We start from the raw sequence: 16,251 nt of genomic DNA, 5'->3' as shown, positions 1-16,251 counted from the left end.
TCGTAACTGTGTGTTACACAGTATCTTTTCTTCAGCAACTTGGCCTCCTTAGCTTTTATATTTTGTTAACATTAGAACACCTATTACATACAAATGCAGCATTTTACGATTAGGTGGTCTTGCGTATTGTGGTAGTTCAGACATATCTCTATGTAAATGCATAAAATTAATTTTTGACAATTATAGGCTCTGACATTATTGTTTAAAACTTTTAAGTCTCACAAAAGCTACATTTCTCAAGTAGCTGTAGTGTTTAGTGACCTAGAGTATTCTGTTTTAAATTGTTATATTTTTGTTCTAGGGAGTGGACGAGGAATATGATCATGCACTTCATGACTTTTATTCTCCATATCACGAATTCATCGATGTCATGTGTCGATTGGCTATAAACAATGAATGCATGTCAGAAGCACTTGTAAACTTGAGTGCCATGGTGGGCTTTGAAGGTGTTCCTCTGCATTTAACATTCTTCCCAAAGCTATGGGTTGACATTTACCATGCACAGGTTAGAATTCTTCTTTATTATTTCATGTTTTATGTATGTCCATCAGTACTTATTAAAATGTATTATACTATCTTGTTAAGTTTTAATGAGAAAATTTTGTTGACATTCTAGACATAGTCATGTTATTCACCGTACTGTAATTGGGTCCTGTCAAACTGATAAACTATTAGTCCTCTACATTGACTGTGGTTTCCGTAATTCACTGTGAGCTACTACTTTCTCCATCCTTGACTGGCTTCAAAACTGACAAGACGTTAAAGTTGTGAACTTACCTTCCTCTTACATTGATTGTGATATTTGCCCAGTGGTTATTGTTGCTGTAGAAAAATACCGGAATAACTCATAAATTATGTAATATTGTTGACTGTTACTCTATTGAAATGGGAGTGGGAGGAAGATATGGAGACAGAAGATAGACAGGCAGTCATACATACTTTTATGTTGTAATTTCATGTACTAAGATGTTCCATGACCTTGGAGATTTGCTCCTAATTTGGTCCTACAGAACTTGACGTGTAAATAAAACAAATAAATAGCTGAAATTACATCATAAAATATTGACACATGTTTGGAACATATGCTCTCAAATAGTACTAATTTCAGAAAGATGATAATGACACACAAATATTTTTGAAAATTACATCACTTGGAAAGAATGATCTTACTGAATCCAAGCTTGAAGGCCATTGGAGCATTATATCAGAAAGCTGATTCAAAGTGCAGGGATAGGGAATACACCATAGCACAGTCCATCTTTTCTGTAATCAAAAATGGCTGTGCTATTTCAAGCTCGTACGGTGAGGAACCTTCATTTGAAGTGAAAAATTGGAAGCGAATGCTACTAGTGTTCCTTGCCAATGTGAAAGTGTGCCATAACATCATGTTAATGAGTTTGGAAGGAGCAGTCTTTTGAAAATTAACTACATTGACATCACACGTTATGGGTTGTACTGTTTCCAGGCTTGCATTGCACTGGTCACCATTGCCCATAAATGTTTCATATTGAAATGGCCATGTGAACTGTGTCACTGGACAGATCATGCTGCAACAAATTCTGCAGTGATGGTTACCTCAGTTGTTGGTCCAAGCAGCTTGCATTGTGGAATGAAATAGTGGGAAAATGTCAAGCAGGTTGCTTGGAGTATCATTAGGCACAACATATCAACATTACTGTAACCTACTAAGGACAATGTAGGATATAAACTGCTACATCAGTGAAGTTTTAGATCTCATCATGTCACCCTTCTTTCAGATAACGCTGAATTCATTCATGTCATATTTCAGCAGAACATTCAGAATATTAGGTACCATTGCTGTCCTGGAATGCATGTTTTCACAAACATTAGTTTGCTTACTGTCATTGAATTGAGGTGTGATTGACTTTATAATGAAAATGATAGATTGCTTCTCACCCCTAGGAGACATTGAGTAACAGATAAGCACATTGGTGGTGGTGGTGGTGGTGGTGGTGGTGGTGGTTACTACTGGATATTATTAGCTATCAGGCTGTGTCTTTACACACACACACACACACACACACACACACACACACACACACACATTGATGTCTTTGACTGCTTCTGAGAGATGTGGCAACCATTGGTGGGACAGTTAGTGGGTGTATAGGAGAGACATAGGGTGGGGAAGGAGAAGGCTAGCAGCTTAAAGGTGGGGAAAGATGCTAATGCTGCTTTTGGTAGTGTCAGGAACAGGATAGTGGGCTGCTAGGTGCAGTGTTAGAAGGCTGCGCTGAGGTGGGAAATGAGGGAAGCAGCATCATTGTGCAGGTGCATTTGTAGTTGTATGGAGGGCTGCAGTGGAAGCAGGGAAGAGGATCTGATGGTAGAGGATAGAGACTAGCGAAGGTTGAGTCCGGGGAGGTCATGGGAATGAAGGATAAGTTGCAGGGGGAGTTCACAATTGCACAGTTCAGAAAAGCCAGTGTTAGTGGAAAGAATGTACATGGCACAAGCTATGATATGATCATTAAAGTGCAGCACATTGTCTTAGGTGGCATGATCATGTTTGCCAGTAGACATCCATTCAGACAGACAATTTGTTATGTTAGGTCCACAACGAATGCAGCACAGTGATTGCAGCTAAGTGGTAGATCAGATGGCTGCTTTCATTGGTTGGGTTGTTTGAGGGAAGAGACCAAACAGCGAGGTCATTGGTCTCATGGGATTAGGGAAGGATGGGGAAGGCAGTTGGCCTTGCCCTTTCAAAGGAACCATTCCGGCATTTGCCTGGAGTGATTTAGGGAAATCACGGAAAACCTAAATCAGGATGGCCGAATGCGGGTTTGAACCGTCGTGCTCCTGAATGCAAGGCCAGTGTGCTAACCAGTGCACCACCTTGCTCGGTGCTTTCATTGGTGGCTCTCCCTTTAATGGGGGATAAGACATCTGCGACAGGATTGCAGAAGGAGGTAGTGGGAAGATGTATGCAGCAGATCTTGTATCTAAGTATATTGTTGGGATATGAGCCAAGGGGTAGGAGGTTGGGAGTTTGGATGGCTTAGGGGTACACAAGGATATTGCTTAGATTGGGTGGGCAGTGGAATACCACAATGGGAGGGGTGTGGAAGGTATTTCTCCTTTCAGGACAAAATGAGAGGTAGTCAAAATTTTAGCAGAGAACATGGTTCAGTTGTTTCAGTCCTGGGTGGTATTGAGTCACAAGGGTGGGGGTAATGCTCTTTTGCAGTCAGACAGGCTACAGAGTTGAATTCTAGGTTACTATGGAGACAGGTGGGAAAAGGTGGGGGGATTAATTTTTGTGTGTGAAGGCCTCAGTGAGACCCTTGGCAAATTTGGAGAGGGACTGCTCATCACCATAGATGAAAGGACCACTGTTGGCTACCCTGTATGGGAGGGACTTCCTGATGTGGAATAGGTAGCAGCTGTATTGTTGGTAGTTGCTAGATTTGGTGTGGATAGAGGTACAGATTTAATCTTGGGTGGAGCTCAACATCGAGGAAGGTGGTTTGTTGAGCTGAAAAGGACCAGATGAAGTGATTGGGTGAGTAGTTATTGATGTTCTGGAGGAATGTTGATAGGGTGTCCTCATTCTTTCTAGGCAGCATTATTATTGTCAAAAGAAATATAGTAATATGTGGGTAAGGTATTAAACAACAAAGCATTTGTATAACAACTTTCATTGAGCATACCTTGCGTGATGTTTTTGTTGCCTTATTTTTTGACATTTGTTATTAGCTTTTGAACAGTGTATCCATCTGTCCCTAATCTGGCAAAGCTGGCAGGTGCCCTGTCATCGTCCGCTAATATCAGACCTCATAAATGGTCTCTCAAAGATTCAAACAAGTGCAAATTATTAGTGTCATGCCCAGGCAGTGTCTTTAAACATCTCAGATTTCAAGCCTCATAACACATGCTTAGCATGCATAGTCAAATGAAAGTATGTTTTATCATGTAGTAGCAGTACTCCTGTGAGAAAAATTGCAAGAAATTTGATCACACGGCAAGCCACTGCAAAAGGCACCAGTCAAATTGACCTTCCCACAGGAAGTGCACAAGTATAGGGCTCATGGCAGCCACAAAGATCACCTGCATTCCAGTTTTAGTGTCTTGTGATTGAAAACAATAGGGCTTCAACTTCCATCCTCTCTTTTCCCTTCCTCCTGTTACTGAATTCAAGATTAGAATTGTTTCTCTCATACTTCTCCATTTTCTGATACCAAAATTATCTTCCTATAATACTCCTTAAGGTCTTCTTTCTATTCTTCATGTTATCCTAGCCAATAGTCATTGTATTGGTCGTAATTTAGTTTTTCATATTTTTCTTGAAACTTTGATGGTATATCTCCTATTTTACAGCCTTTTTGATTCAGAATTAAATAAATTTCATCATCCACAGATTTCAGTACTTGTAGGAGAATAATGCTTGCCTCATTCAGACCCTCTGATAAGTTCTACTTGCCTTCTGGACTGTGCCAAATAGCAGGCACTCAAAGGACCTCATCAAGGCTGGCAAACCCACGGTCCCTGATCTGATGGTTGATCGATACCACCAGTCTTCCACAATCATATGCTCTGGATGAGCTTCAGTAAACTGGCTTTTGGCCGGAAAGCTCAATGTCAGACTTTGCTACTTGCTAATATGGAATGTCTCTCTTTGACATTTGCCACATCACAGTTGTGTTAATCTTGCTCAGATATTACAGGGCTGTGTCTGTGGAAACCTTATACATCTGTAACTACTCATGATTACAGAAGATATCATGGGTGGATAGCAAATATTGAAAGGAATAAAGGTAGAAATTCACAATACAGGTGAGTGGTAAAGCTAACAACTCACTGTACAGTTTATGTGTTGAACAGTGAATAGGTACTTAAACAAGACTGATAATCATAAAAGCTTCAAGATTAGTTTTTCTTGTAGCTGTACTGTATGTACATTAATTTAAACCATTAGCTTTACCTATTTGTGCGTTGGCACTGCTTAACAGTGATGTTGCTATTGACGGCCTACATCACGTGACATGAGCTATAATTGACTAACAAAAGTACAACGTACAGCACAATGTTGATTTTAGTGGTTTTTGGAAGCTACCATGCTGTATTTGGTGGAAATTGTATGTATACTTTCATAATACAAAAATATTTAATTTCGTTTCTTAAAGTGCTCAAAAGTTCTATGTTGATGTATAAAATCTTTACCATTCAATGGGTTGATAAATTTTACAGTTCCGAGGTCAAGTATATTGTCACTTAACATGGAAAAAAACTGTACTTTAACCCAGGTTATTGTCAGGAGGAGTCACCTTTCGTGTCCTCTCAGCCTGCAAGATCAGGCATTCACAGAGGGTAGGATTACTTGTAGTTGGGAGCTTCAGTGTGATGCGCGACATGGGGCTGCCTAGAGATGTGGGTGGCCAACGAGTCCATTGTGTAGTCTGTGTGCATAGGAGGGGGAGTCAACCCAAATGTAATATGGATCCTGCTTGATGCCAACTAGAGCACAGGGGAGCCGCCAACTATAGTTTATGGTTTACGTTCCCTACTAATGATGTGTGTCGCTTTGGATCAGAAGATAATCTCTCTGGTTTCTGGCGGTTTTGTGACACTGTAGGCTGCAGGTTCCGTAACTTGCCCCTGAGGGTGGTGATGTATCGGGTACTGCTTAATAGGTCAGGATACCATTACACGAAGGAGATAGCTACACAGGTAGTGGGGAGACTGTGTAGAATGGACTGGGTGACTTTTTAGGTTAGGGGGTCTCAGGTCCTCAGTCTCAAAGGGTACAGGTGAAACACAGGACATGGGTAGATGTGAGCCATAAGTTTTATAACTATAAATTGTCGTAGCTTGTTTTGGAAAGAACCAGAGTTACAATAGTTAATAGAAAAGAGCTCAAATTGTTATAGGTACTGAAAGCTGGCTTAGCCTGAGTTCAGCCGAAATTTTTGAGAAGAATGTGACAGCTTTTGAAAGGATAAGAATGTGACAGCTTTTGAAAGGATGGATTAAATACGAGGGCTATCCACAAAGTACATTACGTTTTGGAATTAAAAATAAATAAAATATTGGAGAAAATTTTTTATTATATACAGATGAAAGCCACACTTAAATACTACTTTTCTACATAGTTGCCATTTAAATTAAGGCACTTATCGTAGCGATGGACGAGCTTGGAAATTCCTTTGTCGTAAAATTCGGCCACCTGCGCCTTCAACCACGTGGTTACCTCTTCTTGAAGCTGTGCGTCGTCATCAAAACGCTGCATAGCCAACCACTTCTTCATTGCTGGGAAGAAGTGGAAGTCGCTCGGTGCCAGGTCGGGACTGTACGGCGGATGAGGGAACAACTGCCACTTAAAAGATTCGAGAACTTCACAAGTGGCATTTGCCTTGGTGGGCCCGGGCGTTGTGAATCAGCAAGATCTTTGAGCCCAACTTTCCCCTGCGCTTGTTTTGTATTGCTCTTCTGAGGTTGTGCAGAGTTTGGGAATACCTTTGAGAGTTTATTGTAGTGCTTCTTTCCAGGAAATCCACAAAAATCACACCTTTTCTGTCCCAAAAGACAGTTGCCATCACCTTCCTTGCCGACATTGTCTGCATGCATTTCTTGGGTTTTTGGGGGGAATTTGTGTGCCACCACTGCATTGACTGCAATTTTGTCTCGCAGTTCACATGCTTAACCCATGTTTCATCACCAGTAACGATGCGATCGAGTAATGAGTCGCCATCTTTCTCGTAAGCATCCAAAAACGTTAACGCTGCAGCCATTCGCTGATTTTTGTGAATCTCTGTCAAGATTTTTGCTATCCATCTTGCACAAAACTTGTGGTAACCAAGCTTTTTGGTAATGATTTCATGCAACAAACTTCGTGAAATTTGTGGAAAACTCATAGAGAGTTCCGTTATTGTGAAATTACGGTTTTCACGGACCGCAGCATCAACTTTTTCAACAAGTTTGGCAGTCACTATGCTGGGTCTTCCACTTCGCTCTTCGTCGTGAACGTTAGTTCAGCCATTTTTAAATTTTATGACCCATTGACGCACTCCACCTTCAGTGATTATGTTGTCCCCATACACTTCACAAAGCTGCCAATAGATTTCTATCGGTGTACAGTTTTTTGCAGTCAGAAACCTTATTACAGCATGCACTTCACACTTCGCTGCATTTTCAATTAACGCTGACATTTCAAACTGTCACAGTAACTCAACGGAGTACAGCACGAACCTCTCACTAGCACAGCAGGATGCCGACTGAGCGGCTGAATGCTATGACACCAAGATGGCCGCGCTAGCCCCGCCCCTAACGGACACAAACAAAAACGTAATGTACTTTGTGGATAGCCCTCGTAGAATTTGTAGTGGTTTGTTTGTTAGAAGTAGTTTACCTTGCATTTCCTATGAGTTAGTATGGGTAGAGGTTATACTTGACAACCAGAATAAATGAATAATTGGTTCATTTTATCGATATGCTACACAGATGATATAATTGCTGAAAGATTCAAAGAAAACTTGAATATCATCTCCAGTAGGTACTCCACTCATACACTTAAAGTTGGGGGTGACTTCGACCTACCCTCAACATGTTGGCAGAAATACATGTCTGCAATAGAAATAAACACTTTGTCCAAGAATTATTTTGACTTATGTAGTTATTAATTATGTGTGGCACTTCGATCAGAAGACTTTCTGTCTGTCTGTCTATCTAGCAGCTATCTGAAGTGGTAAAGAGTGCCAGTATTCCTTCCAAGATGAAGGCAGAACTCACCATCCATAGCATCATTGACAGAATGAAGATAGTAGGAGTGATCCACTAAATTACAGGCTCATATCATTAACATCGATATGCAGCAGGATTTTGGAACATATATTGTGTTCGAACATTATGAATTACCTCGAAGAGAACGGTCTGTTTGCACACAATCAACACAGGCTTAGAAAACACCATTCTTGTGAAACACGGCTAGCTCTTTACACACACAAAGTGTTGAGTGCTATTGACAAGGGATTTCAAATTGATTCCATGTTTATAGATTTTCAAAAGGCTTTTGACACTAGACCACACAAACGGCTTGTAGTGAAATTGCATGCTTATGGAATATCGTCTCAGTTATGTGACCGGGTTGGTGATTTCCTGACAGAGAGGTCACAGTTCGTAGTAACTGATGGAAAGTTATCGAGTAAAACAGAAGTGATTTCTGGCTTTACCCGAGGTAGTGCTATAGGCCCTTTGCTCTTCCTTGTGTGCGTAAACTATTTAGGGGACAATCTGAGCAGCCATCTTAGGCTGTTTGCAGATGACACTGTCATTTATTGACTACTAAAGTCATCAGAAGATCAAAAGAAATTGCAAAACGATTTGGAAAAGATATTTGAATAGTGCAAAAATTGACAATTAACTCTAAATAATGAAAAGTTTGAATAGTGCAAAAATTGACAATTAACTCTAAATAATGAAAAGTGTGAGGTCGTCCACACGAGTGCTAAAAGGAATCCATTAAACTCTTACACAATAAATCAGTCTAATCTAAAGGCCATAAATTTGACTAAATAGCTAGGAATTACAAGTACGAACAATGTCAATTGGAAAGAACACATAGAAAATGTTGTGGAGAAGGTAAATCAAAGGCTGCGTTTTATTTGCAGAATACTTAGAAAAGTCACAGATCTACTAAAGAGACTGTCTACACTACGCTTATTCGTCCTCCTCTTTTGGAGTACAGCTGTGTGGTTTAGGATCCTTACCAGCTAAGGTTAATGGAGTATGTTGAGAAAGTTTGTAATGGAGTAAATCAAGAAAGTTCAACGAAGAGCAGCACATTTTGTATTACTGCAAAATACAGGAGAGAGAGTCACGAACATGATATAGGATTTGGGATGGACACCATTAAAATAAAGACTTTTTTGTTAAGGCAGAATCTTCTCACAAAATTTCAGTCACTAACTTTCTCCTCTGAATGCAAAAAAATTTGTTGATGCTGATCTACTTAGGGAGAAACGATCACCATAATAAAATAAGGGAAATCAGAGCTTGCATGGGAAGATATAGGTGTTCATTTTTTTCATGCGCTGTTTGTGAGTGGAATAATAGAGAATTATGTAAAGGTGGTTCAATGAACTTTCTGCCAGACATGTAAGTATTATTTGCAGAATATCCATGTAGATGGAGAATCGATTGCAATCCTTTAATACAAAGCCAAGTGGAAGGTCTGAGTTGGAGGCTCAGGAGGTAGATGAAATCATAATCTGCAAACAATCTAAGAGAGCTGTTGAGATTGTCTCGTAAATTGTTTATGTGTATTTTGAGCATATTGTTTTGGAACCCACTTGAAAAGTAGGTGGCTATGAAAACATACTTGACCTCTTAGTAACAAATAATCCTGAGCAAATAGGGAGCCTCGTGATGGATACAGGGATTAGTGACCACAATGTCATTGTAGGAAGACTTATTACTGTAACATCCAAACCCACCCAAAATAAACACAAAATATATCTACTTAAAAAGGCAGATAAAAATTCCCTTGATGCCTTCCTAAAAGACAGTCTCCATTCCTTCCGAATTCACTATGTAAGTGTAAGCCTGATGTGGTTTGAATTCAAAACAACTGTATTGACAGTGACTGAGAGATTTATACTAATAAATTAATAAGCAGTGGAGCTGATCCCCATGGGACACAAAACATTCAGAACACTTTTGCAGAATCAACAAGAAAAGCACACGAAATTAGAAAAAAGAAAGAAGATTGGCAATGTTTTGCGGAAGTTTGAAATTTAAAGCTGACTTCAGCATGGGATGCTTTTAATAGTTTCCAATATGGCGAAATATCACAGAAAGTCCAAAGGTATTCTGCTCATATGTAAGTACACAAGTGGCTAGACATAATTAGTATCTTCACCGCGTAGCAGTCATGGTAATGTTATGGATGACATTACTGCTAAAACGAAGTTACTAAATAGTTTTCTGAATTTCTTCACCAAAAAAGACAAAGTAAATACTCCAGAATTTAAATAGAGAACAGCTGCCAACTTGAATAAATTAGAAGTAGATATCTTGTGTGTAGGGAAGCAACTTGAATCACTTATGTAACCCAAATAGTTTTCTTTCAGAATATGCCGATATAAAGGTCCATACTTAGTAATCGTTTACAACCACTCGCCTGGCAAAAGGTCTATATCTAAAGACTGGAGAGTTGCACAGGTCATACCAGTACTCAAGAAAGGAAATAAAAGTAATCCACTGAATTTGAGGTCAATACCACTGGCGTTGATAAGCAGTAGGATTTTGGAACATAAACTGTGTTGGCACTTTATGACTTACCTCAAAGAAAACAGTTTATTGATAATGACGTGGATTTATAAAAGTTTTGTTGTTGTTAAATGCAATTAGCTCTTTAGTCATATGCAGCAGTGTTTGCTCAACAGAGGATCTCAAACTGATTCCACATTTCTAAATTTCCAGAAGGCCTTTGACACCATTCCTCACAAGTGACTTCTAATCAAATCATGTGTGTATGATCTAGTATTAGAAAGATCACATTTTGTAATAACTGATGAAAAGTCATCAAGTAAAATGGAAGTGATGTATGGCAATCCCAAAGGAAGTGGTTTACATCCTCTGTTGTTCCTAATCTATTCTATATAAATGATTTAGGACACAATCTTAGCAGCTCTCTTAGATTGTTTACAGATCACAGATATACATGCCCGCATCTCGTGGTCGTGCGGTAGCGTTCTCGCTTCCCACGCCCGGGTTCGATTCCTGGCGGGGTCAGGGATTTTCTCTGCCTCGTGATGGCTGGGTGTTGTGTGCTGTCCTTAGGTTAGTTAGGTTTAAGTAGTTCTAAGTTCTAGGGGACTTATGACCACAGCAGTTGAGTCCCATAGTGCTCAGAGCCATTTGAACCATTTTGAACAGATATACATGAGTTGAGGTGGTAATCATTAAAGCAAAGACACTTTCATTGTGACAAGATATTTTCACAAAATCTCAGTCACAGACTTTCTCCTCCAAATGTGAAAATATTCTGGTGACATCAACCTACAGAGGGAGAAATGATCATCATAGTAAAATAAGAGATCGGAGCTCACGCAGAAACATATAAGGTTTTCTTCTTCTTCTTCTTCTTCTTCTTCTTCTTCTCTCTCTCTCTCTCTCTCTCTCTCTCTCTCTCTCTCTCTCTCTCTCTCTCTCGCAAGTGGAAGATACAGTGCAGAAGTAGTTTGATGATCCCTGTGCCTGGCATGCAAGCGTGAATCGCAGAGTAGTCATGTAGATGTAGGAGTATTCCAGGGGTCACAAGTTCATGCTGTTTATCTTTAGCTGTTATCAGGTATTCTTTGTTGTACTTGTGCTTCTAAAGATCATTTAAACTTCATTCTTGGTTAAAACATAATGTTATTAATAAAAGAGAAGAAAAGAGTTTTCCAATTGATCCACCTCCTTACTGGAGTAATAATTTTTCCTGGTGGTGATTCAGCTCATCATGTAAAATATACTAGCCTGCAAATTTGGTTAGCCCTGACCACCAGGGTTTTAATGACACCTCTTTTTTGTATTGGGTCTTATCAGTGTGTGCAGCTCTTCTGTATATCTTATGGTTCCTTTGCTTTCTTTCTCCATCTTTGATTGGATTTTATGGTGATACTATTGAGACATGCCAAGAAGCCATCCAACTCCTGTCCACCTTGGGTACATACTACAAAGGGATCATCCACATTGTTGTACCATTTAAGTGATCTTGAATGGCTATCTGAAGTGCCTGCTGTTCAAAAATATTCATAAACAAGATAGCTGTGTTTGGCCATCCAGTCAGTTTGCTCCATTGCTGTCCTGGAAATCCGTTGTAGTGAGACACAGTCAGAAAAATATCTGCTGTATTATGATATAGCTACATTCACAGGAAACATTGTAAATAAGGACAAGACTATGCACTAGCCAATATTCATGCCTTTTAATTTTTGAATAAAATGCACCAAGTTTTTAATATAATTGATGTTTCTACCAATGTAGGGTTTCTGGAATATCTTCTTTGTGGGTTAGAGACCCAATAGCACACAAAATAGGTCTCAAAGGAACCTCTGGTTTGAGAACTTTTGGTGAACTATGCAGTATGGGTGGATAAGCTTCCGTCCTAAGAGTTGTTTCTTTCATCTGAAGAGAGGAGACCCTTTTACCAATTGATTGGTGATTCTTAAAACTTTCATTGTGCGATCTCTCTGAAACTTTTTGTAAGTAGTTGGTTTAAAAAATTATTAAGCTTCTTATGGTAATCTCCACTCTTCGCTGCAATTGTTGCTTTATCATTGGCAATGCATTGATGTTCCTCAGCGACTTCCCTTCCAGTAATGACAAATTATTGTAGTATAAAACAAATAAAGAGGAAAAGTATCAGAATAATGCTTAAAATGCTATTACATGGGCCACTGCCAGGTGGTGCAGAAACCTACTTTCAAAACAAAAAATATGTGTGTGTTATGCAGAAAGTAGTACAAAGTACTGAAGTGGACAAAACAACATGGATTCCATACAACATAAATGAACATAGCCATTTATTGCTACCATGTATGCACAAGGATTCACTTGAGCCCACTACCTGATGCAGCCCATACATTCAGCTTCACAAATTCAGTTAAAATAAACAGAGACAAAAGCAAAAGATGCAATTACAAACCAAATGAAATAATAGTGACAATAAGTACAATAAGAATTACCAAATGAAAGAAACAGTAGGGTGGATATTTTATCAAAAACATCTGCTACATTATGGAATATAACAGTAAAAAGAGACACTAATTGATGATAAATATGGTAAAGTAAGGAAGAGATGAAACTCAGATTAATAAATCAGCAATTGATAACGTCCAGATCAGACCAACAGTGTATATAAATTTCCAACTTCTTAAGACATATCATGAGGATAGCAGGTCGCATATCTAGGATTGTTTGCATTTGTAGTTAACTTCTTCAATTAGTCTTGCTAGGATGGACAGGATGTGTGCATGCTGTGTGCATACACAGGATGAGCTGGCCGCAATTTGCGAACAGCTGAATGTACTGTTGGCTATGGTCAGTCACCTTCAGGCTGCTGCTTCGGGATGTATCGATGGCAGAGAGAATCTGGCACATCACATGGGGCACCTCATGCGTACTTGTGTTGCCCACAGGCTCTGCTTCCGAGGCAGCTCCTAGTGCACCTGACATGGTGGATCTGACCTCACAGCAGGGTGAGTGGTGGATGGTAATGTGTTCGCGTCGCCTGAGGCGGAGGACCAATGTGGAGACTGGCCACCTGGCCTTGCCCGTTCACCCTGTGAGTGGACAGGTGGCTGCTCTTTCAGCAGGTTCCAAGCAGGCACACAGGGGGAGGGATTTATTAGTTATTGGGTGCTCCAATGTTAGCCATATTATGAAGCCCCTTAGACAGATAGTTTTCAGGGCTGGAAAGAAAGCCACTGTGCACTCAGTATGTCTGCCCGGGGGCCTCATCCGAGACGTGGGGGCCTCATCCGAGATGTGGAGGTGGCTTTGCCTGTGGCATCCAACATGCAGGGTGCAGTCATCTGCATGTTGTGGCTCACATCGGTACCAACGACACCTGTCGCATGGGTTTCTGAGGTGATCCTCAGTTTGTACAGGCAACTGGTGGAGGTGGTGAAGACTGCTGCACTCGCACACAGAGTGCAACCAGATCTCTCAAAGCTCTCAATTTGCAGCATCATTCCCAGATTTGATCAGGGTCCTTTGGTTTGGAGCTGAGTGGAGAGTCTCAACAAAAGGCTTCATTGACTCTGTGATGGTCTTGACTGTTGATTTTTAGACCTGCATTATTGAATGGGGATTTGTAGGGCTCCCCTTGATAGGTCAGGGGTGCAAAGGAAGTGGCTTCTTGGATAGCAGAGCACTTGGGGAGTGCACATGAGGGCTTTTAGGCTAGGCAGTAGTTTGAAGTGCTCTGATGAACTCTCACCAGTTGACTCACAGCAAGGGAAGTTCAGAATAAAGACACTTCGACTGTCACAATTTTATCAGTAAACTGTCAAAGTATTCATAATAAAGGTCCCGAATTTACTACCCTCCAGTAAAGTTCTCACACTCAAATTATTCTTGGGACCGAGAGCTGGCAAAAGCTCGAAGTGGAAAGCTCTGAGATATTTAGCAATTCATGGGACATACACTCCTGGAAATTGAAATAAGAACACCGTGAATTCATTGTCCCAGGAAGGGGAAACTTTATTGACACATTCCTGGGGTCAGATACATCACATGATCACACTGACAGAACCACAGGCACATAGACACAGGCAACAGAGCATGCACAATGTCGGCACTAGTACAGTGTATATCCACCTTTCGCAGCAATGCAGGCTGCTATTCTCCCATGGAGACGATCGCAGAGATGCTGGATGTAGTCCTGTGGAACGGCTTGCCATGCCATTTCCACCTGGCGCCTCAGTTGGACCAGCGCCTCAGTTGGACCAGCGTTCGTGCTGGACGTGCAGACCGCGTGAGACGACGCTTCATCCAGTCCCAAACATGCTCAATGGGGGACAGATCCGGAGATCTTGCTGGCCAGGGTAGTTGACTTACACCTTCTAGAGCACGTTGGGTGGCACGGGATACATGCGGACGTGCATTGTCCTGTTGGAACAGCAAGTTCCCTTGCCAGTCTAGGAATGGTAGAACGATGGGTTTGATGACGGTTTGGATGTACCGTGCACTATTCAGTGTCCCCTCGACGATCACCAGTGGTGTACGGCCAGTGTAGGAGATCGCTCCCCACACCTGATGCCGGGTGTTGGCCCTGTGTGCCTCGGTCGTATGCAGTCCTGATTGTGGCGCTCACCTGCACGGCGCCAAACACGCATACGACCATCATTGGCACCAAGGCAGAAGCGACTCTCATCGCTGAAGACGACACGTCTCCATTCGTCCCTCCATTCACGCCTGTCACGAACCCACTGGAGGCGGGCAGCACGATGTTGGGGCGTGAGCGGAAGACGGCCTAACGGTGTGCGGGACTGTAGCCCAGCTTCATGGAGACGGTTGCGAATGGTCCTCGCCGATACCCCAGGAGCAACAGTGTCCCTAACTTGCTGGGAAGTGGCAGTGCGGTCCCCTATGGCATTGCCTAGGATCCTACGGTCTTGGCGTGCATCCGTGCGTCGCTGCGGTCCGGTGCCAGGTCGACGGGCACATGCACCTTCCGCCGACCACTGGCGACAACATCGATGTACTGTGGAGACCTCACGCCCCACGTGTTGAGCAATTCGGAGGTACGTCCACCCGGCCTCCCGCATGCCCACTATACGCCCTCGCTCAAAGTCCGTCAACTGCACATACGGTTCACATCCACGCTGTCGCGGCATGCTACCAGTGTTGAAGACTGCGATGGAGCTCCGTATGCCACGGCAAACTGGCTGACACTGACGGCGGCGGTGCACAAATGCTGCGCAGCTAGCGCCATTCGACAGCCAACACCGCGGTTCCTGGTGTGTCTGCTGTGCCGTGCGTGTGATCATTGCTTGTACAGCCCTCTCGCAGTGTCCGGAGCAAGTATGGTGGGTCTGACACACCGGTGTCAATGTGTTCTTTTTTCCATTTCCAGGAGTGTATATCAGAAAGACAGATTAGAGCCGTAGGAGAGGGAGGGACAAAAATATTGTCTCTCCGGAGGTTGAAGTTGAGTGTGAAAGTGAAGTCATCTGGTCACATATGACAGGTCTAGGTGAAACGTAAGTTAACTGTTGGATGTTTTTACTGGCCATCCTATTCTGCTGTGACAGTTCTAGAGTCATTCAGAGAGGGTCTGCAGTCAGTAGCATGCAAATACCAATAGTGCAATACTAGTTTAAGGTGACTTTAACCTGCCGAATATAGACAGAGATGTATATGGGTACATTGCTGAGGGGGTTACAGACACTGTCATGTGAAATACTTTTGAAAATGTTTTCTGGAAATTGTTTTGAGCAGCTAGCTCGGCATCCCACATGTAATGGAAGTATCTTAGACCTTGTACCTGCAAATAGACCAGGCCTTCTCTACAATGTCAGTATAGAAACGTAATTAGTGATCATGATGTCATTATAGCAACTATGATTGTGAAAGTTAAGAAATCAGTCAAGAAAGGTAGGATAGTGTTTCTGCTATATACAGCTCATAAGCAGTTATTAACATCTCACTCAGACAGTGAACTGGCGTCACTTAGTTCCAGTAAAATGGATTTAGAAGAATTAAGAAGAAAGGGTTTAGAAGAATTATAAGTTTAAGCAG

At 41.6% G+C, this 16,251-nt stretch overlaps 1 protein-coding gene across 1 annotated transcript in view; it reads left to right on the top strand.

Moving 5' to 3' along the window:
• The window catches only part of LOC126177063 (ubiquitin carboxyl-terminal hydrolase 34), a 479,314-nt gene that overhangs the window by 437,326 nt on the left and 25,737 nt on the right, over positions 1–16,251 (top strand). Inside the window, exon 49 of the mRNA XM_049924303.1 lies at positions 302–505. Within this exon, the coding sequence (XP_049780260.1) occupies positions 302–505 (204 nt within the window). The remainder of the gene's footprint in view (positions 1–301; positions 506–16,251) is intronic.

Source organism: Schistocerca cancellata, chromosome 1 (assembly GCF_023864275.1).
Source record: "Schistocerca cancellata isolate TAMUIC-IGC-003103 chromosome 1, iqSchCanc2.1, whole genome shotgun sequence".
Taxonomy (NCBI): Eukaryota; Metazoa; Arthropoda; class Insecta; order Orthoptera; family Acrididae; genus Schistocerca; species Schistocerca cancellata.
Note: the sequence above shows the minus strand (reverse complement) of the source record. Positions and strands in the feature narration are given on the sequence as shown.